Raw genomic sequence first — 27,953 nt, 5'->3', positions numbered from 1 at the left:
CGTGGGCTGCATTCACGCTTCCCCAGGCTCGGGAGGGGGCGGAGCGGCCGAGCGGCCCCGAGTCCGGTGGGCGCCGCGCACCTGTTGTTTGCAGGAGTCCGCGACCCTCCGGGCGGCTCTCTGCGGACGGAGGAGCGGCGCCGCGGAGCCCACCCGGCAGGTGGCCGCGGGCAGGGCGGGGAGCGCGGTGCGCGCGGGCCCGACCACCCCGGCTCCGGGACGCGATGGCGGCGGCCGAGCCCGCGAGCTCGGGCCAGCAGACGCCGCAGGGCCAGGGCCAGAGCCAGGGCCAGGGCCAGCGTCCTCAGCCTCAGCCTCCCCAGGGGCAGCCTCCGCAGCCGCCGCCGCAGCTCGGGAGCGTCGGGGGCGGCAGCAGCAGGCATGAGAAAAGCCTGGGGCTGCTCACCACCAAGTTCGTCTCGCTGCTGCAGGAGGCCAAGGACGGCGTCCTGGATCTCAAAGCGGTAAGCTCGGGAGGCGGGGATGGGGGCGGACTTCGGAGCTCATGGCCTGGGGAGAAGCCCAGCCCCTCGCGCGTGGATCCGGCGGCGTTTGTGTGGAAGCGCTCCGCGGTTAGTGGGCGCCCGGAAAGTGGGAGCCTGTGGCCTGCGCTGGGGTCCTGGATGCCGGGGATGGGGGAGGGATGAGGGACCGGGATGGCCCGGACCCGCTGCGTAACCAAAAGAGTCCGGCGCCGCGCGGCGCTTTCGACAAAGAGCCCGGGACCTCGAGCGCGCCCGCGTGGCTAGTCTCTGGCGCAGGGACCCGAGGGCGGCCAAGTGTCTGAACTGCTCCGTGTCCACCTGTGGCAGAGGCTTACGGGGAACCCGGGTGCTTTGCCCGGAGTTACCGAGCTTGATTTGCCGTGGGGAATCGCTGGTTTTAATAGGGGTTTCGATTGGGACCTTATTCTCGTTGTTCAAGAATATGTTGTGCCACTTCTTCATGAAAAAATAAAAGTGAATTTCTTTCCACACCCTTCCCCATTAACATCATAAAAGTAACTTTAAAAAAAAAAAACAAAAACCTCTTCGTGGTATACTTCCTTTCATCATTCTAACGGTTAGGAAGGGATAATTGACTTGTGACTTGATTTGGAGATTTCTAGAAGTAGGATTTGCCATTACAAGGAAAGGGGATGTTTTATAACTTTCACTCAAAAGAGGTGGGAGTGCGTCGAAAACTTTATCCTGTTTTATGAGAACGTGTGTTTCGCTCTTTGCTGCTGTTCAGATTTTTCAAAGAACATTTCATCAAAAACTGTTCGGTCATACATAGTGATTTAACCGTTCCAGGCAGGCTTTGGAAGGATTCCACATGGCCCAGGGAAAGGAGATTTGGATGATTTGAATTAAAATTCATCCAGCGCACGAAGCAAAGTTTTAAAAACCTACAAAAAAATGCTAAGGAGTCAGTAATCACTGCAGATTCCTTCTTTTGATTCCTTACATCTGATCTCACTAGGAGGATTGTTCCCAGCATCCAGGAAAGTGCTCAGACCACCCACCTGGCTTGACCTACCCTCCCATCTTCCAGTTAGCCTGAAGCAACGGAAATAGCATCTGAGCTGGAGGTCCTCCAGTACTCCCTGGATATTGGGACCAAAGACCTGTGGGGGGGTCAACTCCCTGTCTTCTGCTAGGCCCTCCTACAGGGTAGGCCAGAAGGGAGGCCCTGACTTTGAATATCCTCTCCTTTCTTTGGCTACCCTAGGTGTTCATTAAGTGACTATTGATTTAAATTGCCTGAATTATTCTACTTTATGCAAATGAAGCACATAGAACATATTTTGCATTTCCTAAAGTAGTTTCTGCTGTCTTTTATAGAATGTTATTCCTGAAATTTTTTCCCACCTTGAGAAATTCCCTGTACCTTTTTTATCCCCTCCCCACCCTCTTTCCTCCTTACTTAAAAGTGCCTTATGGTATCTATAATATTTGAATTGTGCTGAATTAAAGTGGGTTCTTTTAAATAATTCCACAGAAAATCACGAGCTTATAAGAGAAAACCAGGGATGTTACAAAACAAATTGCAAACCGCTATTCAAAATTTTAGAAATTCAACTGTAGACTGTGACTTTTGTATAAGAAATCAGGAAAGTTTGGGGTTTTCCAGATAAAACAACTCTGAGGGCTAAGCTTCTCCATCAACTTGCCTCACATTAAAAAAAAAAAAAAATTGTAGTTGTAGAGAGACACATGCCTTTATTTTGTTTTATTTTTATGTGGTGCTGAGGATCAAACCCAATGCCTCACACATGTCAGGTAAGCGCTTTACCACTAAGCTACAGCCCCAGCCCTTGCCTCACATTTTGATAGAACTTTGCCCTTGCTTGATGACTGTTTTTTGGCTTCCTCCTGTTTCATCTGTGGCCATATAATTTCTCCACACAAGTCATAGAGATAGTATGTAGGAAAAAGAGTGTGATATTTCAACATTATTTCATTTCTTCAGTGGTACTATGTCTTTTTATATTAATGGCTTTATATTTGTAGAAAATATTTTGAACATCATTCCTGATATATATTACATATAGAAATATATACATTATATCTACATATTTTCATTTATATATATGAAATCTTATATATGTAAAAATTACTTTGAAGTCTTTCCAGTGATATTTTTTATTATGTAAAAGACTTTTTAAAAATATGTATTTTTTTTAGTTATAGGTGGACACAATGTCTTTATTTTTTTAAATGTGGGACTGAGGATCGAACCCAGTGCCTCACACATACTAGGCAAGCGCTCTACCTCTGAACCACAATCCCAGCCCATAATAAAGACATTTTTGATAATAACATGGTTGAAGATGGACCAACATAGACAATTATAAAATTTCCTCTAATTTGAAATTATAAAGACAGATTTTTTTCTTATATTCTGTTTGAGAAGTGAGTATATATGTTAGCATAAGCTATTGATTTTATTATTATTACACTACTATTTTATTTTTATTATTATTTTGTTACTGGAGATTGAACCCAGGGTTTTGTCCATGCTAGGCAAGCTCTCTGTCCTTGGGCTACATCTCCAGGCTCCCCTCTCCACCATTTTTAAGAGTGGGGAGACACAGTCTTGCTAAATTGCTTACTCTGACCTTAAACTTGAGATCCTACCGCCTCAATCTCTCTGGTAGCTGGGATTACAGGCATGCACCCCTGCACCGGGCGCTATTGATATTTTTAAGTTGTACAATTTTTAAAAATTATTTTAATCTTACCATAAATATCCACATATCCCAAGCTGGGTGTAGTGGCACACACCTGTAATCCCAGTGGCTTGGGAGGCTGAGGCAGAAGAATCACAGGTTCAATGCCATCCTTAGCAAAAGCAAGGCACTTAGCAACTCAGTGAGACCTGTCTCGAAATAAAGTACAAAAGAGGTCTGAGGATGTGGCTCAGTGGTCAAGTGGCCTTGAGTTCAGTCCCCAGTACTCCAAAGGAAAAAAAAATCCACATATCTTGGATATTCATAAAATACTCAAGACCACATAGATGCTGTTTTTCTTTTTCTGACTTATGTGGTACTAAAGAATAAGAACATAATGCTGTATCTTATGATATGTTTCTTTTTTAACAACAACCAATTGAGGACATAGCCTACTTAGCAAAGCAAATTCTTTTTTTTTTTTAATGGATGTATAAGTTGTTTTTTTTTATATATATCTGACTTTTTTTTTTTTAAGAGAGAGAGAATCTTAATATTCATTTTTTAGTTTTCAGCGGACACAACATCTTTGTATGTGGTGCTGAGGATCGAACCTGGGCTGCACGCATGCCAGGCGAGCATGCTACCGCTTGAGCCCCATCCCCAGCCCAGCAAATTCTAATAAAGCTATTCTGGCATAGTTTAACAATTAGGAGAGAATAGAAATACATTGGAAGCAATTTGAGAAAATTGTATTCATCATCTACCCACCTGCTTTTCATAATTAGTCTCTCATTTACAGTAGTGGAGGTGGGTAATTATTAATTCATTCCAGTCAGGTGAGAAGTTATATGATGTTGGCTATGTGGTTTGCAGTTTATGTTGCAGTTAACATTCATTGAAAGCATACTGTGTGCTGGGCATTTTACATAAACTAACATTTACATATAATACATTTACATATACTTCCATGTATAATTTTGGGGGGTAAGCAGAAATTAAACTCGGGGGCACTCAATCACTGAGCCACATCTCCAGACCTATTTTGTATTTTATTTTTTAGAGACAAGGTCTCACTGAGTTGCTTATCGCCTCGCCATTGCTGAGGCTGGCTTTGATCCTTCTGCCTCAGCCAACTTCCATATATAATTTTATCCTCTTAATAACTGTGGAAGTGTAGTTCTAATATTCCCACTTTTTAGCCAATAAAACAGATTGAGTAGGCCGAGATAGGTTAAGTAACTTGCTCACTGTCATAAAGTAGAAAATGAGAGCTAATATTTGAAGTTAGACCATTTTTTATTATTCTCCATTCTATAGTACATTTCAGTAGTCCTAAAAAAACAAATTTAGGTTTTCATGTGTGTAAGGGTATGGGATCTGTCTTATAAATAAAAATGCATCATTCTTTTTACTTCTCTTGTAGAGGAGAGGGAGATAACTTGAGTTCCTGTGTTGAAAATGATGGTTTGAGCTGGGAATGTAGCTCAGTGTTAGAGCACTTGCCTAGTATGCATGCCCGTACCACTAAAAAAAAAAAAAAAAAAAAAAGAGAAAAGAAAATGAGGATGTGGATGGCAAATTCCCTGTTGTTTCACAAACAAAATTAGGATTCTGTTTTTCACAGCTAAGAACTTGAAGATCTGTTACGCTAATTATGACTCAGTATTGACATGTTATTTTGAAAATTTTAAAAATTCCTTTTAAATATAATTTATAACTGGCTTTCTATATTTCCTTTTTTGTATCATCTTCAACTTTTTAATAAAAATATGATCTAGATTGCTTATCACTTATTGTAAGTGCCTAAGTAACAAATTGCCTGAATGATACCTGAGTTAATGTGATAAAGTATTTATGGTGCTTCTTATCTCACATGTTCCTGAGTTATACCCATTTATGATAACTTGAGTAACACACACCCTGTAAGGAACAAAAAACTTATCCTAAGGCCTTAGTTTAAAACACCTAGCAAAGATTTTCAGTAAGTGTTCACCCATGCCTACAGGAGGTAAACAGCCAGAACTTCAGTGGTGCTGAAAAATTTTCAGGACAATTCAACTCCTGGGTATACACCAAAGGAATCAGAAGTAGGGTCTTCAGCATGTATTTGTATACCCATATTTATAATGATTTCATAATAGCCAAAAGGTGGGGACAACACAGGTCTCCATCAGTGGATAAGTGGATAAACAAAATGGTTCATTATATACAATGGGAGATGATTCAGCTTTAGAAAGAAGAAAATCGTAACATATGCAACAATATACATGAACCTTGAGGAATTACGGATAAGTGAAATAGCCAATCACAAAGAGACAAATACTGGTTGATTCTACTTACATGAAGAACCTATTCATAGAAACAGAAAGTTGAAGAGTGGTTGCTAATGGCCAAGGAAAGGAGAGAATAGAAGTTGTTTAAGGGGTATTAGGCAGAAGTGTGTGCCTCCAGAATTCATGTTTGAAATCCTCTCAGTTCCTCAAAAATACATCTATATTTTGAGATAGGATCTTAAGAAGATGAATAAGTTAAATGAAGCCATTAGGATGGGCCCTAATCAAATCTGATTCAAATCAAATCTCCTTATGAGAAGAGGAAAAATTGGACATACTGGAAGATATCAAGAATGTTTCCACACAATGTGAAGGACTATCTGTAAACCAAAGAAAGAGTTTCAGAAGAAAACAAAGTGGTCAACATTTTGATCTTGGTCAGAGTTTTGAGAATGAAATGTTCTGGAGACTGATTGTACAACAATGTGAGTGTACTTAATGCTACTCATCTCTTACACTTTAAGTGAGCAAGATAATAAATTTTATGTTTGTGTATTTTACCACAATTAAATACACATTTAATATTTACATATATATATATAAGAAACAACAATGAAATACCATTATATGCCTATTAGAATGATAAAAATCTAAAACACTGAGAACACCACATGCTGACAAGGACTTGAGCAGCAGGAACTCTTATTCACTGCTGATGGGAATACACCAAAGGTGATGTCCCAATATAGATTGGCTTGGTTTTTCTCCTCTCCCTCCACCCCCCCCCTTCTCTCTCTCTTTCTCTTTTTTTGGTGGTGTTGGGATTGAAATCAGGGAGGGCCTCACACATGATAGGCAAGTGTTCTACATTTGGAGCCCCTTCTTTTTATTTTGAAAGAGGGTGTTACTACATTGCCCAAGCTGGCCTTGAGTTTGAGATCCTCTTACGTCAGCCTCCTGAGTAGATGAGATTACACGTGTGTGCCACCATACCCAGCAAAAATTAGTAGTCTTTTAAAAAACTAAACATACTTTAACTATATGATCCAGTAATTGTGCTCCTTGTATTTACCCAAAGGAGTTGGAAAGTTCATGGGAAGCTGCTCATGATATTTATAGCAGCTTTATTCTTAATGGCTAAAATGTGGAAGCAACCAAAATGTTTTTCAGTAGGTGCATGGATAAACTGTGATGTATCTAGACAATTAAATGTTCAGTGCTGAAAAGTACATGAGCTATCAAGTTATGAAAAGATATGGAGGAAACAAATGCATATTACTAAGTGAAAGCATTCGGTCCAGAAAGGCTACATACTGTGTGATCCAGCTATGGAACATTCTATAAAAGGCAAAACTGTAGAGACAGTAAATCATTAGTGGTTAGAGGGGAGGGTAGATGAATAGAGTGAGAACAATATTTTTAGGGCAGTGAAACTATTTTGTATGAAAGTATAATGGCAGGTGGATGTCCTTATACATTTGTCAAAACTCACAGAATGTACAATATCCATGGACTCTGGGTGATGGTGATGGGTCAATATAGGTTTATCAGTTTTGACAAATGTCCCACTCTGGTGGGGAATATTGATCATGGGGAGGTTGTGCTTGTGTATCAGAAAGGGGTATTTGGGAACTTTCTATACTTTTTGATCAGCTTTACTGTGAATCTAAAATTGCTTTAAAATGTACAGTGTAGGGGCCGGGGTTGTGGCCTAGCAGTAGAGTGCTCACCTAGCACATGTGAAGCACTGGGTTCAATCCTCAGCACCACATAAAAATTAAAAAATAAAGGTATTATGTCCAACTACAACTAAAAAAATATTAAATGTATTACAATACATAAAGCTGATGATCTGGGTACATCTATTCCAGGGTCTAATTATTAGACAGCTATTAAATACAAGATAGTTGGCTCAATAGAAAAAAAGTTCTCAGAAAACTAAAGCTCTGCAAGATTAACAAAAATGAGTACTCATACCCAATGCTAAGTAACTGGTACTGTGCCAAGTACCAGTTTCTTCCTGTGAGTTTATTTACTCCCAGAGATAAAACTGAAGGATACCTCCATTGTGCTGATTAGGAAATTGGGGATAAAAGAGGTAGTGATTAACCTGATGTCCACAGTAAATGAAACTGAGCAGCACTATAATCTGATGTCAGAATTGATGTCCTGAACCACCATGCTAAGCAAACAGTCTATCTAGTACAAAGTTTTAGACTGATTTAAAAAAAAAAAAAAAAAAAAAACTTTATTAGAGAGGGGCAGAGCTATCTCATTTTTCCAGTTCTGTACAAGATAAATTGACTGTTTACAACACTAGTTTTGAGAGTTTTGGTTTTGATGTTGCTACTTCCCATCAGTGAACAAAGCCATGAAATTTGAATAGAGGTACCTATCAATGGACTTACACATATATTTGTCTGGGTGTCTATATTATGTTTTGCCATTTCTTTGATATGATAAGTTGTTTAAAATATTTTTTATTTTTGTATCATTTTTTTTAGATCTTGCCAGTGAAGACTGACTTTTCCCAATTAGCCCATGATTCTGTTTATATTTTAATGTGCTTATGAACGGGAGATCTTTTTTGATTTTTCTTTCTATACTTAAAATACAGTTTTACTCAAGTAACATAAAATATTAGAAAAGTGGTAAAAGGTTAATAAATTCTTGAATAAAAATGACCTAGGATGCCACTACCCAGAGAACCATGTTCAACTATTTTTAGTATTTCTTCAATTTCTTATACCTTTTTATAATGGAGATCAGCTTTATATTGCCAAATTATAAACATAATTTTAATACTTTTACAATTCAAGCTGTCTTATTATTTAGAATTAACCATTAATTATATTAATTATAGAATCAATTCTAGGTATGTATGTAAATTGTTGCTAGGTTTTTTTTCCCTCTTTAATCCAGTGTAATAATTTGGATCTTAAATGTCCCTCAAAAGCCAGTGTTAAGGGCTTGCTTAGTTTTCAACTTGGCACTAGTGGAGGTGGAGGTGGAGGAAACTTTAATAGGTACATCTTCCTAGTGGGACATCTTCCATATGTTGAAGGCAAGTCCTTGAAGGGGATATTGGGACCCTTGCTCCTTGCTGTCTTCTCCTCCTCCTCGTTCTCCTCTTCTTTCTGCTTCTCTTTGCCCCATCTTCCTTCCTCTTCTCCTTCCTTGCAGTTTTGTTCCACCACACACTGCCACCATGATGTTCTGTCTCAACACAGGCCCAAAAGTGATAGGGATAGCCAGTCAAGGATTGAGACTTCCCAAACTATGAACCAGAGTAAATCATTTCTCTTTTATAAGTTGATTTATCTGAGTTATTTGTTGTAATGATGGAAAGTTAATCAGCATATTCAACAGATGTGAGTTAACTTATATGTGCCCCAGTTCAAGTTGGAAATTCAGAGTTGCACACTTTTAAAAACTGTAAAAGGAGAACTTTGGAAGCACTTCTCTGAGCAAAGAAGTTTGATGATGCAAGGGCCCTAGAAGGCTTCTGGGAGCAGCTGGAGGCTCACCTGAGAACAAAGAGACTCAAAAAATCGGATGACATTGACATACATAAAACTCAAAAACTTGAGCTCAAGTTAGAATGATATCCAAATGCCTTCAGAGCCCTCCCTGTTGTGGCCCTTCCTCTCATACCTCTTCCAATCGTCCTACTCTTCTAGGCCTCTCTTTTAAGCACCCTCCCCTACCTTCTCCTCCACCTTAGGGCTACAGCATAAGCTCTTCTGCTTGGAAAGGCATTTCTACTCACACACAAATAACTGGCCACTTTAAACCCTCTGGGTGAATTTTTTTTTTTAATTTTTATTGTTGGTTGTTCAAAACATTACATAGTTCTTGACATATCATATTTCACACTTTGATTCAAGTGTGTTATGAACTCCCATTTTTACCCTGTATACAGATTGCAGAATCACATTGGTTACACATCCACTGATTGACATATTGCCTTACTAGTGTCTGTTGTATTCTGCTGCCTTTCCTCTGGGTGAATTTAAATGTTACATCTTGGATGCTTTGGTAGGTGAAATAATGGCTCTTCAAGGACCTCCATGTTCTAATTCCCAGGACATGTGATTATGTCCAGTTACATGGCAAATGGAAGTTATGGTTAAAGTTGCTAACCAGCTGACTTTAAGATGGTTACATTTTCTTGGGTTATTCAGTGGGGCTTATGTAATCACGGGAGTTCTTAAAAGTGGAAAAGGAAAGAAGAACCAGAGCCAGTGAGTTGAAGAGGGACTCAATCTGACCACTGTTGGAGGAAGGGCCACAGCAAAGGAATGTGGCATGTCTGAAACTGGGAAACAGAGATAACTTCCTTCCTAGCACATCTAGAGGGGCGCTGAACCTCACCAGTACATTGATTGCAACTCAGTGAGGACCATTTCAATCTCTGATCTATAAAACTCTAAGATGATAAATTTTTGTTTTAAGGCATTAAAATTTGTGGTAATTTGTGATGTAACAATAGAAAATGAATACAGGTACAATTTCTGATTCTTGCCTTGTGCTAAAGTGGCTAAAGTAGGTTCCCATTTATTCTCTTTCTCAGCAAACTATTATTTTCCCTACTATCCCTTATCACAAAATATATTTATTTATTTATTTACTTGCTTGCTTGTGAGAACAGGAACTGTGTCTTGTGTGTTACTATTGCTGACTCAGCTAGTCTATTGTGAGCTTTCAACAAATAGTTGAGGGAATATATCTTAGTATGTTTTATGTTCCTGTAACAAAAGTATGAAGCAAAGGGGCTTATTTGGTTCATGATTCTGGGGGCTAAAAGGCCTGAACAGTGTGGTGCTGGTGTCCTGAAGGTTGCCCCACATGACAGGGAAGTGTATATGGAAAAGGCTGCATGCAGAAGAGGCTAAGTGTATGGAATGGCCTCACTTTATAACTGTGTTCCATGAGAGTAGTACCCCTGTGGCCTAATTATCCTCCTACTTGATTTCACCTCCCAACACTGACACATTGGGGACCAAGCTTCCAGCACTCCAGCCTTTGGGGAACTCACTCAAACCACATCTAAACCATAACAGAATGGATTGCTGTTAACAGAATGAATTGAGTGATGTGAAAGGGCATTCTCAGTCTGCAAGGCAGTAGATCTCAGAGGCCAGAGAAAGAAGTGGGCACATTTGAGATGTAAATCAGATGATAGTTGGATGAATATTGTATTGCAGGCAAGGTTATAAACCTGAACTAGGGCAGAGGCAGTGGAAATAAGAAGCAAAGAGATTTCAATGATTTTTTTACCCTACTGCAGTGCAGAACTTGGCTGCTAAGTCTATAAAATAGGAAAAATCATAGATGACTGCTCCATCCCTGGCTTGGTCAACCATGTGAATGGCAGTGGTTTTCATATACGTTATGAAAAGGGAAAGATGGAAGAGAAAAGAGAAATTCAACTTTGGATATGTGTGAGATGCCAGTGGGACAGCCTAGAAATGTCTGGCATCTTGTAGGAATTATGGACTTAAAATTCATGATGAAGATGAGGGCCACCTACTTGATTTGGATATGGTTGTTTATGAGGTTTATTGTGAAGCAGATAACTTCTAGTGTAAAGAAGAAGAAGAGAACTCTGGGAAACAGGAGCTGAGAGCAGAGGAAAGGAGAATAAAACAGAAGAGAAAAACCCCAAGGGTCACAGTGACACCAAGACCAGGAAACCGTGCATTTTAGGAAGGAGGGAATATTTAAGCAGTCAAGTGCTGCAGGGGATACAGCAGAACTTTGTAGTGTGTTGAGTTTAAAGTAATATTCCGTAAAACATTTTCTGTAAACATTTGAGACTATTTCACTTCTGATAATCTGTACTAAAGAATTACTGGATCAGAGGCTAATAAACATTTTAAGACCGTTCATGTTCAATGTTGTATAACAAAAATGTTTATTAGTTGATACTCGAGGCTCAGCATATGATCATGTGCAGCCATCTCAGCCCATAAGTATCGTGGCATGGGAATTAAGAGCATGTACTCTGACTTCAAGTCCTGACCTTTCCATGGTCAGTGCCCTTGCACACTGGTTTCTCATTTGCAAAAATGGGGGCAATATTGATAGCTACCTCATAGTTATTATTGTAGAAGTTGCTAAAATGCATTTTTACTCTGACACTTAAGTAGTGCCTGGCACCTGGTAAATACTATATTAAAGTGTTTGTTAAGATTAATGGTACATAGATCAAATCAATATTGGGTTTCCTGATTTTTCATATTTTCAGATTTTAAGTGTAATACATAATACCAAGTTTTTTTTAGTCAACTTTATAGAGGTATGCTGCTGTGTAGGGTTCAGTGAGTTTGGACAAATGCTTACCTATATAAGTCCTACCACAGACAGGTGTGGCACATGTCCATCCTGTTGCCTCTCCCTGGTCAATCTCCACCCTCATCCTTAGCCCCAGGCAATCATGCTTTCTTTCTCTTGAAATGGATTGCTCTTTTTCTAGAGTGTCCTGTCAGTGGAGTCATGCTTAGCATCTTTTGAATTTCATCTGTGTTAACTGTGTCTGCCAGCAGTTCCTTTCTATCCCCAAATGGCATTTTGTTTTATGAAAGTACTGCACTGTTCCTGTGCAATGGATATGTACCTGCTATCTCTGATTCTTGGTTGTTGTAAATACTGCTCTGAATATTCATGTAAAAGTCTGTGTAGACTTATTTTCACTGTTTTAATTTGCATTCCTTTGATTACTGTTCTTTTATTAACTCATTAAAAGTTTGAAAACCTTTTGAAGAATGCTAATAATTTCTTCATTTTTTTCATGAATTCTATCTTGTCCATATTTTAATTCATGGTCTTTACATTTTCTTCTGTAATATATTTTAATGTTGAGGCAGACAAATCTCTTTCTTTTCCCTTTTATTTCTTCTATGCATTTGATATACACTTCCCAAGGAAGGAGATTTAAAAAAAAAATTTTTTTTTTGTAGCTGTTAGATGGACAGAATCCCTTTATTTTATTTGTTTATTTTTATGTGGTGCTGAGGATCGAACCCAGTGCCTCATGGCATGCTAGAGAAGCACTCTGCCACTGAGCTACAGCCCCAGCCTAGGAAGGAGATTTTTGACTGTGCATTTGCTTGAGAGTGAGTGTGTGTGTGTTTGTGTGTGCTGGGGGCTGTATTTAAAATAGGCTATTGTTGCCTATGCAGGAAACTACAATGAAAGTTGGGTTTAATTTGAGTCAGTTCACATTCTCTGTGATTTCTTTGATATTTTTAGATTATTTAAATGCCACATCTAACTAGTATATTCTTGAATTTGACACATCCTAAAACCATGTTTATTCTTTAGATAATAAGATTTTGTCAATAGCTGAGTTGTCTGATTAGCTGAAGTTTTAAACTCTGTTAACATTTCTCATTAAAAAGCATTCAGTTGTTCCTATTTGAAAATTTCCCAACATGAATTACATACATGTCTTTGTATTCATAAACTAAGAATACTGTACACAATTTTTGGTAGATTTTCATGATGAATATTGTTTTTTGAATTCTTTATGAATGTTAACCTGAACATTTTTTAAAATATGTTAGGCCACTGCCATGTCCAGTAGCCTCAACTTTGTATGCTTTTTGAGTTATTTTGTCCCTTTTATGGTTTTTCTCTTGAACCTTGATTGCTGCCAAGGTGCTTCCTTAGTGTCGTGGTGGTACTTCCTCCTGTGAATGTTGCCACAGTGGTTAAGAATGATATAAAAGTTATAAATAGGTTCCAAAAGGGTGAACTCTGAGTAGAAAATTACACCATTTTTATCTATTTTTGCTTTTCAGAAGTTTTTTTTTTCCATGTCTTTGTGCTTGACTGCGATCTGAATTTGTTAAAGTTAGTGGGATAGATTTACCCAGATAGATTTATCTTTCACACAACAGTATTTTCTCATTCTTTACTTGAAAAATTGGATGAAAATAGTGATGATAACATAAATGTAAGGCTTACTCTGTGCGAAGCATTTTTTCTAAGTATTTCAAATATTATACTCATTTAATCCTCACAGCAACAACAGTATCTTAACAGTACTCTTAGAGAGGAGAAATTGAGGCACTGAGAGGCATGCCTGAGGCTTGACTCAGAGCCTCTGTGCTTGACCTTTTCTGCTATACTGCTGACCAGTGGGAGGATAGCAGATGCACATGTAATCTTGTCTGTTTTTTAGAAAGTTAACACTTATGGGAAGAGAATTTTCAAAGTATGCAATGGAGGATGTAGATAGTCTCTAGACTTTGTAACTTATAGATTTCAAGGTTCAGCATGATTTTCCTAGTTAAACAAACACTTTACCAAGATTTTTTTTTTCTTTTAGCACTCTTTGGTGACTTGAGTAAGATAGTAAAAATAAACTTTTAAAAGTTTATGCAATGTTTATTAGAAATGAAAAAAATTTAAAGCTATGTATTTCAAAAGTAGTACAGTAGCAATTTGTGGTAGCAAAACCACTGAAAGGTGTTCTTTAGAAGAGATTCCTTTGGGGTGGGGCATTGATAAGGAATTGAAACACTTATTATGTACTTAGTGCTGCTTCTGGAGGGAGCCTTTGTGTCCTTACAGTTATTCATTCTTTGGTATTTAATTTCCTTGTTGATTTAATGGCCCTGCAGACCCATTGCAAACACAGTGGCCTCCTCCAGGAACTCTTTCCTTTTTGCCCTCACCCTAAGAATTTACTTTTTAATCCACTTTTTAAAATACTTTACATTTCTACTTTATACAACTTTTTCACTGTCTTAATCTTATTCTGTAAGATGTAGGCTACAGTCTCAAAGCCTTATGTATGCACTTTTTTCTTACTATTTATTTTTGAATAAATAAATAAGTGGCAATTAAGATCTTTTTGCTTTTTCAGACCATTTTATACCCTCTGTGTATGAAACCTCCTGTAGACCAGACCTGCTTAACTTGTATATTCAGTGCAGTTGTACGACTTGGAAACCTTTGGATGTTTACCAGACTTGTTTAAAGTATTTTAAAATTACTTCAACACATTTGAAAATGTTTAGCCACAAATTTGTTTTGTGAATATATGATTACTAACAAACTCAACTCTAATTATTCAAAGCCTACTGATTTTCCTATTGAATGAGTAAAACACCTACTTGATAAAGCTGTTTTAAGGATTAAGTTAGATAAAATCTGTGTAAAATCCTGTTACACAGTTATCCTGTTACTGGATTAAAAATGGTTCTTGTGGCTCAGTAGCAGAGTGCTTGCCTTGCACATGTTCTTCCTGGTGGATTGAAATCAGATGTTCTACACAGTATCTTTAATAGCATTTAAAATTAGGTGATAATTAGTTCAAATCTTACCTTGGACTAGATCAACCTAAGATACCTTATGGCACAATTGAATGGAAGTCTGCTCGGTGCATTCTGTGCCTCACTTAGGGTCCTTCTGCCTTATTTTTAGGTAGAATAGATTGGTTTTTATACACTATTGCTCTTATACATTTTTGATTATTCATTCTTTTCCTTCTCATTATAATATTAATTTCTGAAGTACAGTAGCTAAAATATCAAGTGTGTATATATTGACTGTTGTATGCCCTGGAAGGGAAACTACCTGCTTTGCAGATGGAGGACCTGAGGATGGGGTGTTTTCTACAGTTACTATTCTCATGTTAGCTTTTTTTTAATATTTATTTTTTAGGTGTAGTTGGACACAATACCTTTATTTTATTTATTTTTATGTAGCACTGAGGATTGAACCCAAAGCCTCGCATGTGCTAGGCGAGAACTCTACTGCTGAGCTACAACCCCAGCCCCTCATGTTAGCTTTTTTAAAGGCAACTTTATGCTCCATGAGAAGAACATTCCTGAGCAAGTGAGTTGCAACTGATCCTAACTCAAAGCTACCAGATAGTCTCACTCCTTGTCCACTTTGCACTGGGTCTTGTTGGACCCATTTTTTCAAGTGGCAGGTTGTATCATGATTCTCCAAGCTGTTTTTAGCACTTCTGTACAGTTGCAGCTGTCCTGGTTTATTTGGTTTGCCCATCTCTTAACAGCATCACAGGCTTCAATTTTGTTTTGCCTGTGGATATTGCTTTGTTAACCATTGGTGAGACATCATATTTTTAGGATAGGATTTCATTTTTGGAGGAGTGATCTATTTCTTTAGAGGATTATTTTGTTTACTTTTTCTGCAAACTGAGTTGGTATGATATAATCAGATGCTTCCTTTATGACTGTATCAGTCAAATCTTATTGCAGTAAATGTAACCTTTTGAAATGGAGTTTAATGAGTTTAAGAACATGGGCACATGTTCTCCACTTCAATAGCAGGCATAGGATAAGGATAGTGACTCACTTTGGTCTCTGCCCACCCCGTGTCAATGCTCAGGCAGTTCTCCTGGGCCAGAGACAAATGCATAGTGATGTTGGTGAGTCTCACTGCTAAATCATGAGCACCAATTTCCCAAGAGCCAGTAGTGCTGTGCCATATTCCTTCTATACTGTCTGCTGTCCTGCTTTATATTATTGTCCTGTTTTCCAAATAAAGAGATAAGGCTCAGTGAGCTAAGGAGATCAGCTGAAGATTGGAAGTAGCAGTGCTAGAACTGGATCTTGGTGGGTTCAACTCCAGAACATAATATTTTTTTTTTCTTATTTTGGTACTGGGGATTGACTCCAGGGGTGTTTAGTCACTGAGCCCACATCCCCAGCCCTGTATTTATTTTTTATTTTGTGACAAGCTCTTGCTAAGTTGCTTAGGGCCTCACTAATTGCTGCAGCTGGCTTTGAACTTGTGATTCCTCCTGCCTAAGTCTCCTGAGTCCCTGGAATTACAGGAGTGCATCAGTATGAATAAAATGACTGCTGAAAGAAAAACTTCCTGGAGGTCCTCTTGAGAGGTGTGGTTATATGTGTCAGACATCCAGGTATTTAAATAGAAAAGTATTTGAGAAATACTGGTTAGTTTAGAAAGCAAGGGTTAAATATTGTGACTATTAAGAAGTAATAAATATACTTTTTAACAATTTTGAGCTGCAAGTTCATTCTGATGGCACCCTGCCTGATGACTTGGGGTCTGGTTCAAACTTGCTCTAACAGCACACCAGGTGAGCTTTTGCCATGGTAGTGAACACTTTGGTGTGTGAATGAGTACACAGACACCCAGAACACAGCCCTGGCTAGGAGTGTTCTGGGTCACTTCTCAAGTGTGCCTTCTCAGAGGAGAGAGAGAGGTGAATTCTCAACTTCAGCTTGTTTTGAGGGGGTTCCCTGCAATTGAACCCAGGAGTGCTTAGCCAACTGAGCCACATCCTCAGCCTGTTTTATTTTTTGAGAGAGGGTCTTGCTAAGTTGCTCAGGACATCACTGAGTTGCTGAGGCTGGCTTTGAAAATGGGACCTTCCTGCCTCAGCCTTCCGAGTTGCTGTAATACAGGTGTGTGTCATTGCACACAGCTCGACTTTAGATTTTATAGTTAACTTTGCAGTAGACCGCTGCTCTTCAGGAAAACAGTCTGAAACTCAAAAAACAGAACATACATTCTTTGAAGGTAAATAAATCAGGAAGGGAATTACTAAGTACAGCAAAGAAGATACCAATGAGACTATGCCTAGTTCTAGTCCTGCTCTTAGTTCTCTGGTTCTTAAGAAGAGACAGTGCCAAGTCAAGAGTTGTGGATTCCAAAGAGCCTCAATTCCTAGTTCTTCCTTCTCTCCCATATCCTACCTACTCTCCCGGTCCACTGATAGAGGCTCTGATCCCTTTCTTGAAGGACTGAATGGGTGGGTGGTAGGTAAGTGGATTTAGAGTGCCTCCACTTTACTAAAGACTCTAAATGCCTGTGAAGAGAGGAGTAGCCATCAGTGGCACTGTCCGTGCAAGGCAGGTCTGGATTCACACTGTGCTCTGCTGGGTTTTTGTAGGAGCTACAGAACCAAGAAAGTAATAATGCCCTGGGAGAGCTGGTAACCAATTATGTGCAGTTAAATCCTGTTCATTAATTTAGATACCGTTCTGGAAATTGTCAGTAGGGACATAAATAAACCTTTACATTATTGACTTGAATCTTTTAAAAATATTTATTTTTTAGTTGTAGGTGGACACAATACTTTTATTTTATTTTTATTAGGTGCTGAGGATCAAACCAAGTGCCTCATGTGCTGTAGGCGAGCACTCTACCACTGAGCCACAACCCCAGCCCCTATTGCCATGAATCTTAATATGTGGCTGTACTTTCAAAATAGGCTGTTTTCTAACAAACTTTGAAAATGAAATGTAGGGAAACTTTTTTGGGGGTGGGAGGATTGAACCCAGGGCCTTGTGCATGCAGAGGCAAGCACTCTACCAACTGAGCTATATCCCCAGCCCCTAACCTCTTTTTTGAAGTTCTCTTTGTTCTACTGGGAAATAAATGTCAGAAATGTGAGTGGGGAAACTAATTAGAAGAACTATACATTATTCTTGAATTCATTCATAATATGGTAGCATGTAATATTTTTGTTGATCTCATGTAATGTGAATAAAACCACCAAGCTTTTGTGCAATAGTTGTTAGTGCCACAACTGTGCAATAATTTTTTATTTCTTATGCATGATTCATTTCTGTGTTTTCATTCTGAGTTTTAAAAATGCAGACAGTTATCAAAAAATTCTGTCTTAATTAAGAATTTTCCCTCAAGTGACTTAATTACCAAAAAAGATATTGTAGAGATTCAATTTTTCGAGTAAAACTTGTTTTTAGATGAGAAGAAGTAGAACAGGAACAGAGAAGTAGAATAGGAAGTGACAGCATAGACAGTTGGCTCTTGCTCAGATTAGTCCATAAGGAGACATGAAAGTATTCTCATTGTGCTTTTTTATTTTTATGGGCTTTATGGCATGACCTTATCATTACCCCCCCCCCCCCATCTAATATCTTCTAGGTCTTAAGTAGAAAAAGGTTTTGTGGTATTGTTAATGTTCAGGAGATGCTTTGAACATATCCAGCTATTGTACCCAAGCACCTGACTGGGTCATATTTGGGATGTACTCCCATGCTGTAAACCTAATAATCGACCTATTTTGGCTTTAAAATATGATGTCCTTTATTTCATTGTTCTATTTGTTTGCTTGTTTTTTCCAAACAGGCTGCAGATACTTTAGCTGTGAGGCAAAAAAGAAGAATTTATGATATCACCAATGTCTTAGAAGGAATTGATCTGATTGAAAAAAAGTCAAAAAATAGTATCCAATGGAAGTAAGTAACAAACCAGCACCCTATTCTAAAAACCTTTATTTTGCTCTGTAAAATTTGATCTTTCTGACATTTCTTCCTCCAAATACTCTTTATTTCAGCTTTCTGGTCACACCAGGCCTCTCATCTTTTTTCCTGGACACTCCTCTGGCCTCTATGTATGTCTCTACTGTTAGAATGTTCCTTTCCTCTCTTTGTTACTTAATTTATACCCAAAGGTCAAATCTTATCTTCTCCCTCAAGCTGCTTATTCATTTGGCACACATTGCATACTTCTTTGTATTCTTAATCCCCCTGATTACAGCCCAGGTCTGTACCCAATGAAGAGAAACTCTTTGAAAACAGGAACTACATCTTACACATGAGAATATGTCTTCTAGGTGTTGGGGTTCTGGCTCAGGGGTAGAGCTCTTGCCTAGCATGTGTGAGGCACTGGATTTGATTCTCACCACCACATATAAATAAATAAAGGTCCCTCAACAATTCAAAAATTTTTTTTAAAAAAAGAATGTCTTCTAAATAATAATTGATTCATGATGTTATTAACTATTGCATGGTTGTAGTTTATGACAAATACACTTTGTTCTTCAGAGTGCCCTCTTTGACCTTAGGGTTTTGTTTTATTAGCCAAAATTCCACCAAAATACCAAAAGGTTGTAATTTGTTTTACCAACATCATGAGACTGCTAGGTGTGACCATTTAGCTTTAACATCCATTTGGTACCCCAGTCACCAGAGGGTGTTCCAGAAGATGTCGAATATTCTACAGCATATTGAGAATTTTTGTAATTTGGTGATTCTTGTCAGTCAATTTTTCAAGAAAGTAGGTTCGGAGCTATTGTGTTGATGTTTTGTAAAGATTTTAATGCTTGATTTTCAGAAGAGTGTTAAACATTTTCATTTTGAATAAATTAATTAATAAACTAGTTTTATTATTACAAAATTTAAGTATGTTAACCTAGGACTGATGTGGAATATTAATTCTCTGTTTTCAAGAGGTGTAGGTGCTGGCTGTAATACTAAAGAAGTTATAGACAGATTAAGATTTCTTAAAGCTGAGATTGAAGATTTAGAACTAAAGGAAAGAGAACTTGATCAGCAGAAGTTGTGGCTACAACAAAGCATCAAAAATGTGATGGACGACTCCATTAATAATAGATATCCTTTCAAATAAGTCATACATACAGCTGTAGAATATGTATGTATATAATACAGTGTTCACAGTGTTCTAGTCTGAAGGTCAGTTATTTTATTCTGGTGTTTTAGACTTTTGTAAATGAATACAACATTCTGTAATATCCTTCTAATAATTTATAAATATTAGCTTTTTAATTTATATAGTATATTAACATTATTCCTGTGTTGCATTGAAGGGAAAAATTTAATCTATTTTCAATTCACCTATTGATAGGATGCACTGTATTTGCCAGAGTGTGCTTACGATGGGGGGAAGTGTCTGTGAATAGTGCTAAGTGCATACATATTTATATTATTATGTTCAATATCCTGAAGTGGTCAAAATTCAGCAACTCTCAAAAGTTTTGAAAATAATTTTGATTTCGAGATATATGGGTCCACAATTGATTCATGGTGCTTTCTGCCTGATATTTTGTCAAAGATACTTTATACTGGAGGACAAGTATCTTTTTGTAACCATATTGTGTTTGGAGAAAAATGTGATGTACTCCATGTATTTCTTACAAACCACTGCCTACTCATAGATACTTGTGATTCTGGTGGTTTGTGAATTTACTAGTTCTTTTATGAAACCTTTTTTTTTGGTGGTGGGGGGAGTACAGGGACACTTAACCACTTAGCCACATTACCAGCTCTTTTTGGTTTTTATTTCAATACAGGGCCTTGCTAAGTTGCTGAGGTGGCTTTGAACTTTGTGATCCTCCTGTCTCAGCCTCCCAAATCTTTGGGATTATAGGTGTGCACCACCACATCAACTTCTCATGAAATCTTTAACTACAGTTTATATATACCACCTTGTGCAGTTTTTACTAATGTGTACAACATAATTATTTTTCATGTTGTATTTGGTGGACAGGTCATGGTCTTATTTGTTGTTTCCTTTCTATGGATCAGAACTCCTTAAGTGTGTGAGAACATTGGGGGTTTTAGCCATGTCCTATAGAGCCCCCAGGATTCAAAAACCGTTGAAGTAGGTGATCTTTGACTTTGGTTCCCTGTTTTACAATCTTATAACTCTAGCCATCCACGATTTTCCAAACCATGCCTGTGTCTTAAATGTATGTATGTATGATTTTTTTGTGTAGTATGATATTTGACATCTTATAAAAATCTTTCAGGCTGGGGAGAAGCTGCCTCTCTGAGGGCTCCAATTCTTAGAAAGAATGACTCAGTCAGGAGCAGGCATTTTGATACACAGACTAACCGGTCCTGAGCTCTACTCCTCTGTCTGTCCCATAGTCTCAAGGAGGCAATATTCTGCTTTCATTCTTCCAGGGCTGGAAAACAAGGGTAGCATAGAGCCTGCCAAAATTTTTCAAACTAGCCACTCCTGAAATTTTCATTCTTCTTGCCCTGCTGTCCCTAACAAAGGTTCTAACCTGATGCTTTCTCTTCTCCCCTATTCTCTGCCTCCTGACTACCTTAACGTCTTCCCAACATGGCCTACATGCCTTCTGTCTTTTGGACCTGGGAGTATAATAAATTTGTTTTCTCAGGCTTCTCCCTTTCTATACCTGATTGGGAAAGGAGCAGGAAACAGTGGCCCAAGAAAAGTCTTGATGTGGAAGCTTGTATGGTTGCTCTCCACTCCTGTCCTTTTCCCGTCCATTGCTTTCCCGCCTCCTGCCCCAGGTCCCTGGTGTGGACACTGTTTTCTATCTCTATCCAAGAACCCTCAGATGTCCCGGAAGTCATAATGGAGGCTTCTCAAAGCAAAGGAAAAGAACTCCTCTTGTGGACCATCTGCTTTTTCAGACTCCCATTCCTTATTATCTGACCATGTATGGTAATCCCTTTATACATTTGGTGATTGAATTCTTTTGATCTTCAGATTTATTACTTTAATTTATTGTGTGGACCTTGATATAAATTGCTGTTCCTTAACTCTTATGACAGTACATTTTCCTATGTGACTCATGAAGACATCTGTAATTGCTTTAATGGTAAGTAATTACTTTTCCCTATGTTCTTCCTCTGTTGATTGTAGAACAATTCAGAGTTTCTCATGCACTCAGCCTTAGTCCTCAGTTTCAGGAGGAATTTGTAGATGTTTTTTCTTATTCTATAGTGTTGTGTGTTGATAGGCTGCTTTTGTTTCCGTTTTCATGGAAATAACTGCTTTTCATAGCTTTCAATTCATTGGCTCCATTGTTAGGCATAAACCCAAGTGCAGGAGGGGAAGAGGGCCAGGGGGTGGAGAGGAACCTAAATCAAAGCAGGATTGAACAATAATTCCAAAGTCAGTGACCAAGTAATTTCACAGTCAGTGACCAAAACTTGAACAAGAACACAGTTCTTTTCAGCATTGTATGAAACTGTACATAGCAGATGAGCTGGTCACAAATGGAACCCAAAGAAAGCATGTGGAAAGAATTAGATGAATCTTTTTTTTTTTAATAACCTGGAAAATTCTTCCTATTCCCATTCCATCCTCTGCCCCCCATGTTTACCCCTTGAAATGATAATATCATGTTTTAATAACTAAAATGAGGTAGGGACTTGTATTCCCAAAACATAAGTAAAATGAAATCTGCATACATATTGATATTTAATTCTGTATCCATGTTTATTAAAAGTACAGCCATATGTATTATATACACTTATATACAACCACAAATGGCAAGTTTCCTTATCAAGCAGAATCTGACTCTCCATAAAGACTCTGTTGGAAATGTGTGTGGGTTTATTGTTCTGTTTTGTCAGGATAGGTCTTACACATTTTCCAAGAAAGTTTGGAGAATTTTTTGTTAATCTTCAGTTCCACAGAAATCAGTCTGTAAAATTTGGCTTCAAAAATAATTTAAAGCCAACATTTTACTGTCTTACCTAATCTCTAATTTTTCAGTTATTTAAATAGTTTAAATATTTCAAGTAGGGCTGGGGATGTGGCTCAAGCGGTAGCTTGCTCGCCTGGCATGCGTGAGGCCCGGGTTCGATCCTCAGCACCACATACAAACAAAGATGTTGTGTCCGCTGAAAACTAAAAAATAAATATTAAAAAATTCTCATTCTCTCTCAAAAAGTATTTAAAGTAAACAGTATTATTTATTTGAGACCAAAAGATTTGAAGAATCAGACTTTATATTGAGTTGAATTTGTTGAAAGTAATAGAGCTAACACAATTTACTCTCCTATGACCCATGAATACATGTATTACCTCATTTAATACTCAAAATAAACCTATGCAGTAAGTTATATGTCCCCTGTTTTATAGGATCCAAGGTTATCTAGCCTGGGATTTAAACCCAAACTTCTTAATCTTGAGCCTCCGTTCTGGCCTATATAGTCTTTTTTTTCTTTTTTCTCCCAGTCCAAATATCTGAAGTGGGTTTTCTCTTTCTCCTCCTCCTTTATTTTCTTTCTTTCTTTCTTTTTTCTTTTCTTTTTTTTTTTTTTTTTGGAGAAATTGCTAGCAAATTATGACATTTATATGGAAATACAAAGACTTAGAATAACCAACATAAGTGAAAAAAGAATAGAACTGAAGGACTCATTACCTGATTTAAAAATTGAAGACAGTGTGTTTTTGGCATAAAAATGGACATGTAGGAAAAAATGGCACAGAATTCAGAATTTCAAAAACAACCCACACATACATGATTTTGAGCAAAGTAATGCAATGAGTAAAGGACAGTCTTTCCAACAAATAGTGCTGAAATAATTGGACTTCATATTAAACAATAACAAAACCAGAATTCCTTGACACTTGTCCTTCACCAAATAGAAAAATGAATTAAAGTGACCAAATAAATAATACAGATAAAATATATGGATTTATGAATAGTAAAATACAGCATCCAGAAGATAAAAATCTTAATAGCTCAAAGTCTGGCCCTTATATCCTGATCAACATTAATTTCTAATTTTTTTCTTTTTTGACCAGGTGATACACTTTTGGCCATTCAAGCACCTTCTGGTACACAGCTGGAGGTACCTATTCCAGAAATGGTAAGTAGTATAGCTTTTAAGTAAATGGGAAAAGTGGATCTCTTATCTCAAGAGAAATACATTCTCTTGAGTTAAATACGGAACTAATAGTTAACATTTGAGTTACTGTTTTCAAGTTTTATATTTGAAAATATTTATCTGAATTTGGATGTTGTCAGTGGTAGAATTATAGAAGTAACTGAATAAACCATTTAATGTTGATTACAAGTTTAAAAAAATGTTTGACTTTATTTGATTTAGAGTTCATTAAGGAATGAGTAATGATTGTATTTAGGCATTTATATTACAGCATTTTATAGTTTCAGGATATAAATTACTTTTGAAATGGAGGGATTTATATCTCTGTTAAAAAAAAAAAAAAAAAGTCATTGACTTTGTTCATGGTGGGTAACTCCAGGGTATAGAACTTGTGCTTGTAGAGAATGCTTGAGGGACTGCTAAGCATGGACAGATAGAATTACACACAGTGGAAAGTGTATGGCTGTCAGAATTCTATAGCTGAGAGTTTCTGATGATCAGTATTAGAGAAAAGCTTACTTACTTTTTAGTGGCCAGTTGTTTAGAGCCATCAATATCCCATTCTACTCATCTTTACATTTCAGCTTTATGAGTTTATGTTGTTGTATGATTTCAATTAGTACTTAATGCCTTTGCTTAATTTTTAATGTTTCAGGATAGCTAAAATATTAATATTTATTACTTTGTTTATACCAAATAATTTCAAAGGGTCAGAATGGACAAAAGAAATACCAGATCAATTTAAAGAGTCATTCAGGACCTATCCACGTGCTGCTTATAAATAAAGAGTCCAGTTCATCTAAGCCTGTGGTTTTTCCTGTTCCCCCACCTGATGACCTCACACAGCCTTCCTCTCAGTCCTCAACTCCAGTGACTCCACAAAAACCAAACATAGCAGCTCAGAATCTGCCTGAGCAACTTGTCTCCGAAAGAAGCCAGAATCTTCAGCAGATACCAGCTACAGAAATATCTTCAGGTGGGTTCAGGGGAAAGTAGAAGGGAAAATTTTTTAAAAGTAGAGGGGAAAATATGATTATTATGTAAGTTGGAGATTTATTATTTGTGATATTATTCTTGTCCTCTAATATGGGAGGCAACAGCATGAGTTTAATTTAATCAACATGTATTAATTTAGTATCTCTTATGTGCTTATGAGAAAAAGTTTAAAACACTCTTTAATTATATTGCCAAAGACTTGTTTTATATATGCGTGTACATATATATCAATATATACACAATTCAGAAATATCTAATAAGATATAATGTGTTTATGATTGTGTAAAGAACTGTTGATACTTAGCATGATATTTATGGGCATCAGGGTTTGCTGTTTCCTTTAGAATTCCATTTTTAGGATTAATTAAGTCAAATTCGTTCCTTTTAAGTTTACTTGGTAAGGTCATTATCTCAGTAAGTCTAGTATAAATTAGTAAAAATGTGCTTTAACTACTTAAGAAAAATTGAGAACATAGTGACCTCCCATTTCTCCATGTTCTTTTTTGTAGTTTTTTTTTAAGGGAAGCTTAGAGATGATAAATGGTGTCAACACCAATTACATAGGAACTCTTTTTTCCTATGTGATGCCTTTCTAAATTGTTTCAACTATGAGATGATATATAACTAAAACACTAAACATTGGGTATCGGGAGATAGGAGTGACAATTCTTAAATTTATTTAAAAAAAAAAAAAATGCCTTGGAACCCAGTGTTTTCCCTTGGTTCCAGGGCTGGGTCTATAACAACTTCTTACTGATTCCAAATAAAGGGAGTGTGATATGGAGTAGCAATGATTTTTTTAAATGAATGAATTAGTTGTGCTACTATAGCTGTCATGTTAGAAACTACTATACATAACGCAAATTGTTGTTTACCTATGGGATGTCTTGTTGCTGCTACTATGGGAGTTCAGAACAGTTAAAAAAGTGAAGTTGAGAAGACGTAACTAGACATAGGATTACTTTTTTGTTCTTGTTGTCCATATTCTCTCCTTCCTTCCTCTGTGTTTCTGAACCAGAAATAATAGAAATGCACAATTGAAGGTGTAGTTCTTAGAAGTTTTTAGTCTAATTAGCATGAATTAAGCAGGCAATCTTTATATGCCTTAGGCATAATTATATGCACCAAATTGTATGTACCAATTTAACGTTTCCAGAGTATTAAATTTTTTCAGTATTTGGTTCTTATATATGCACTTACATTTGGAAATAGTGAGGAAAATAATTTGGGGACAGATTAAAGAAAGCCTTGAACATCAGAGTAATGAGTTAAGACTTTAGCCAATGAACTAGTTAAGATCTGTAACAAAGGAAAATGGTACAATTAGAGCTACACAGTGGTGAGCACAGGAGTAATGAACTAAGAAGATGCTTTGAGGAAGCAGAAGAGACAAGAGGCTATGGAGATTGAAAATTATTTGTGATTATGCAACTGTGCTGGAACAGTAAGGTCAAAATAATGTGATGCTACTGGGATTGGAGAGAGAAATCATGAACAGATTTTGAGCAATACAATTTAGGCAAAATACTTAACATCTCATGTGCGAGATCTGTAGATAAAGTGAATAGGAATAATGGAAAATGATGTTGAAGTTTTAAGGTTGTGTGTCTCGGAGAATTATAACACCAGACTTTATAAAACTGAATTTATTTTAGTCTTTTGGTCTGCATCTTGAGTTTGTAAGTTTAAAAGTAATGCCAGGCACAAAGTAGGTACTCATCAAAATGATCTTTTCACAAAATTCTAGTGAATTTTCTTTGTCAGTGAACCTGGTATTGTGACTGTGTGTTTAAATATAATAGCCTTTTTCTAAAGTTCATAAACAGACATAATAAAATTTGTCACATTTCTTTTTCCAGCAGGATCTCTCAGTGGAGATATCATTGATGAGTTAATGTCTTCTGATGGTAAGCAGTTTAAAATTATACTACTTTATTTAAATCAATAATACTTTCCTACTATTTTTAAGTGCCATGTGATTTAAGAGAAACGAAGAACCTTTGTTTTCTAATTGCTTTCCTATGATGCATGAAGATTCTCCCTTAATAAAGTACTTTATAGTAAATCAGAGCTATTATTCAGAATTTATTTCTCTTTGCTTGCATCTCAAGGGGAAGGAGTCCATAAAGGGAGATTTACTACTTTTACTAAATAAACTCCTAACTAGCACTTTGCACCCCTGAAGAATCTGGCCCAAGAAGAGTAAAATAGTATGTTGAAATCAATAAGTAAAACCCACACCAAGCCACCAATGTGAATTACCAAACTATTACTAATATTAGCCATCGCATCACCTAATATGAAATAATTCTTAAATCAATTAACTAAAATATACTAATTAATAATTTCTCTCTGGGCTTCCACTTTTCTATTTAGTTCTTGGATTCAGAGTCCTGGTTCCTAACAAAGTTAGCAGAGACCTTAGAAGTGGTTGCAGTTAAGTTAGCAAGTAGTACAGTAATGACTTAAGAGATTTACTAAACATTTAGAGAACATCAGCAAATTTTAAATCTAGTGCATACATCAACAATATACTTCACAGAATTTTTAGATTATGTGTTTAAATGATAAGTTCAACCAATAAAAATTTTAACCTTATTTAACCAATGTATAAATTGCCTTTATGAGAATCTTTCAAAGTTTGTTAAAATTGGACATTAATGATCATTATTTTATACGTAATTTTTAAAAAATCATGTGTAACCTAGGAGATCATTTGAATTGATATATTTGATACTGTTTTACGTTAAACATCATTATGCATCCTTAACATTAAATCCATTCTTGTTTGCAGTGTTTCCTCTCTTACGGCTTTCTCCTACACCGGCAGATGACTACAACTTTAATTTAGATGATAATGAAGGAGTTTGCGATCTGTTTGACGTCCAGATACTAAATTATTAGATTCTATGGAAACTTGGGACTGTTATCTACCTCTAACTGTGTAACATTTTAGACTTCTTAATAACCTAAGTATTTAAAATAATGAATGTAACACCTTTTAGTTCACTGATTCTGAAGTGTTCTTCTCTAATACTTTTTTACTTCACAAAACTTCAACCATAAAAACAAAGGGCTCTGATGCGATAGGGGAAAAATGATTTAATATCTACCAGCCTCCCCTACAAACAATTAGTTACATTTTTGGATTTC

General features: G+C 37.1%; 1 protein-coding gene across 2 annotated transcripts; it reads left to right on the top strand.

Annotated features, from left to right (window-relative positions):
* E2f5 (E2F transcription factor 5) lies at positions 1–27,950 on the top strand. Of its 2 annotated transcripts, none has more exons than XM_077800921.1 (8): positions 1–464; positions 18,535–18,644; positions 19,638–19,801; positions 21,740–21,781; positions 23,722–23,786; positions 24,513–24,780; positions 26,663–26,707; positions 27,595–27,950. In XM_077800921.1, the coding sequence occupies exons 1-8, from the start codon at positions 225–227 to the stop codon at positions 27,702–27,704; spliced, it is 1,044 nt and encodes a 347-aa protein (XP_077657047.1). In that variant the 5' UTR covers positions 1–224; the 3' UTR covers positions 27,705–27,950. The 2 variants fall into 2 exon arrangements, with proteins under 2 accessions (XP_077657047.1, XP_077657046.1); XM_077800920.1 differs by having other exon boundaries at positions 26,660–26,707.
* Positions 27,951–27,953: the final 3 nt, after the last annotated feature.

Source organism: Urocitellus parryii, chromosome 7 (genome assembly GCF_045843805.1).
Source record: "Urocitellus parryii isolate mUroPar1 chromosome 7, mUroPar1.hap1, whole genome shotgun sequence".
Taxonomy (NCBI): domain Eukaryota; kingdom Metazoa; phylum Chordata; class Mammalia; order Rodentia; family Sciuridae; genus Urocitellus; species Urocitellus parryii.
Note: the sequence above shows the minus strand (reverse complement) of the source record. Positions and strands in the feature narration are given on the sequence as shown.

Bases quoted from the DNA above. Each gene is read 5' to 3' on its own strand.
- E2f5 (XM_077800920.1), top strand. From the start codon at position 225: ATGGCGGCGGCCGAGCCCGCGAGCTCGGGCCAGCAGACGCCGCAGGGC. The intron at 23,787-24,512 runs GTAAGTAGTATA...ATAATTTCAAAG, and splicing joins AGGTACCTATTCCAGAAATG to GGTCAGAATGGACAAAAGAA. The intron at 24,781-26,659 runs GTGGGTTCAGGG...TTCTTTTTCCAG, and splicing joins AGCTACAGAAATATCTTCAG to CAGGATCTCTCAGTGGAGAT.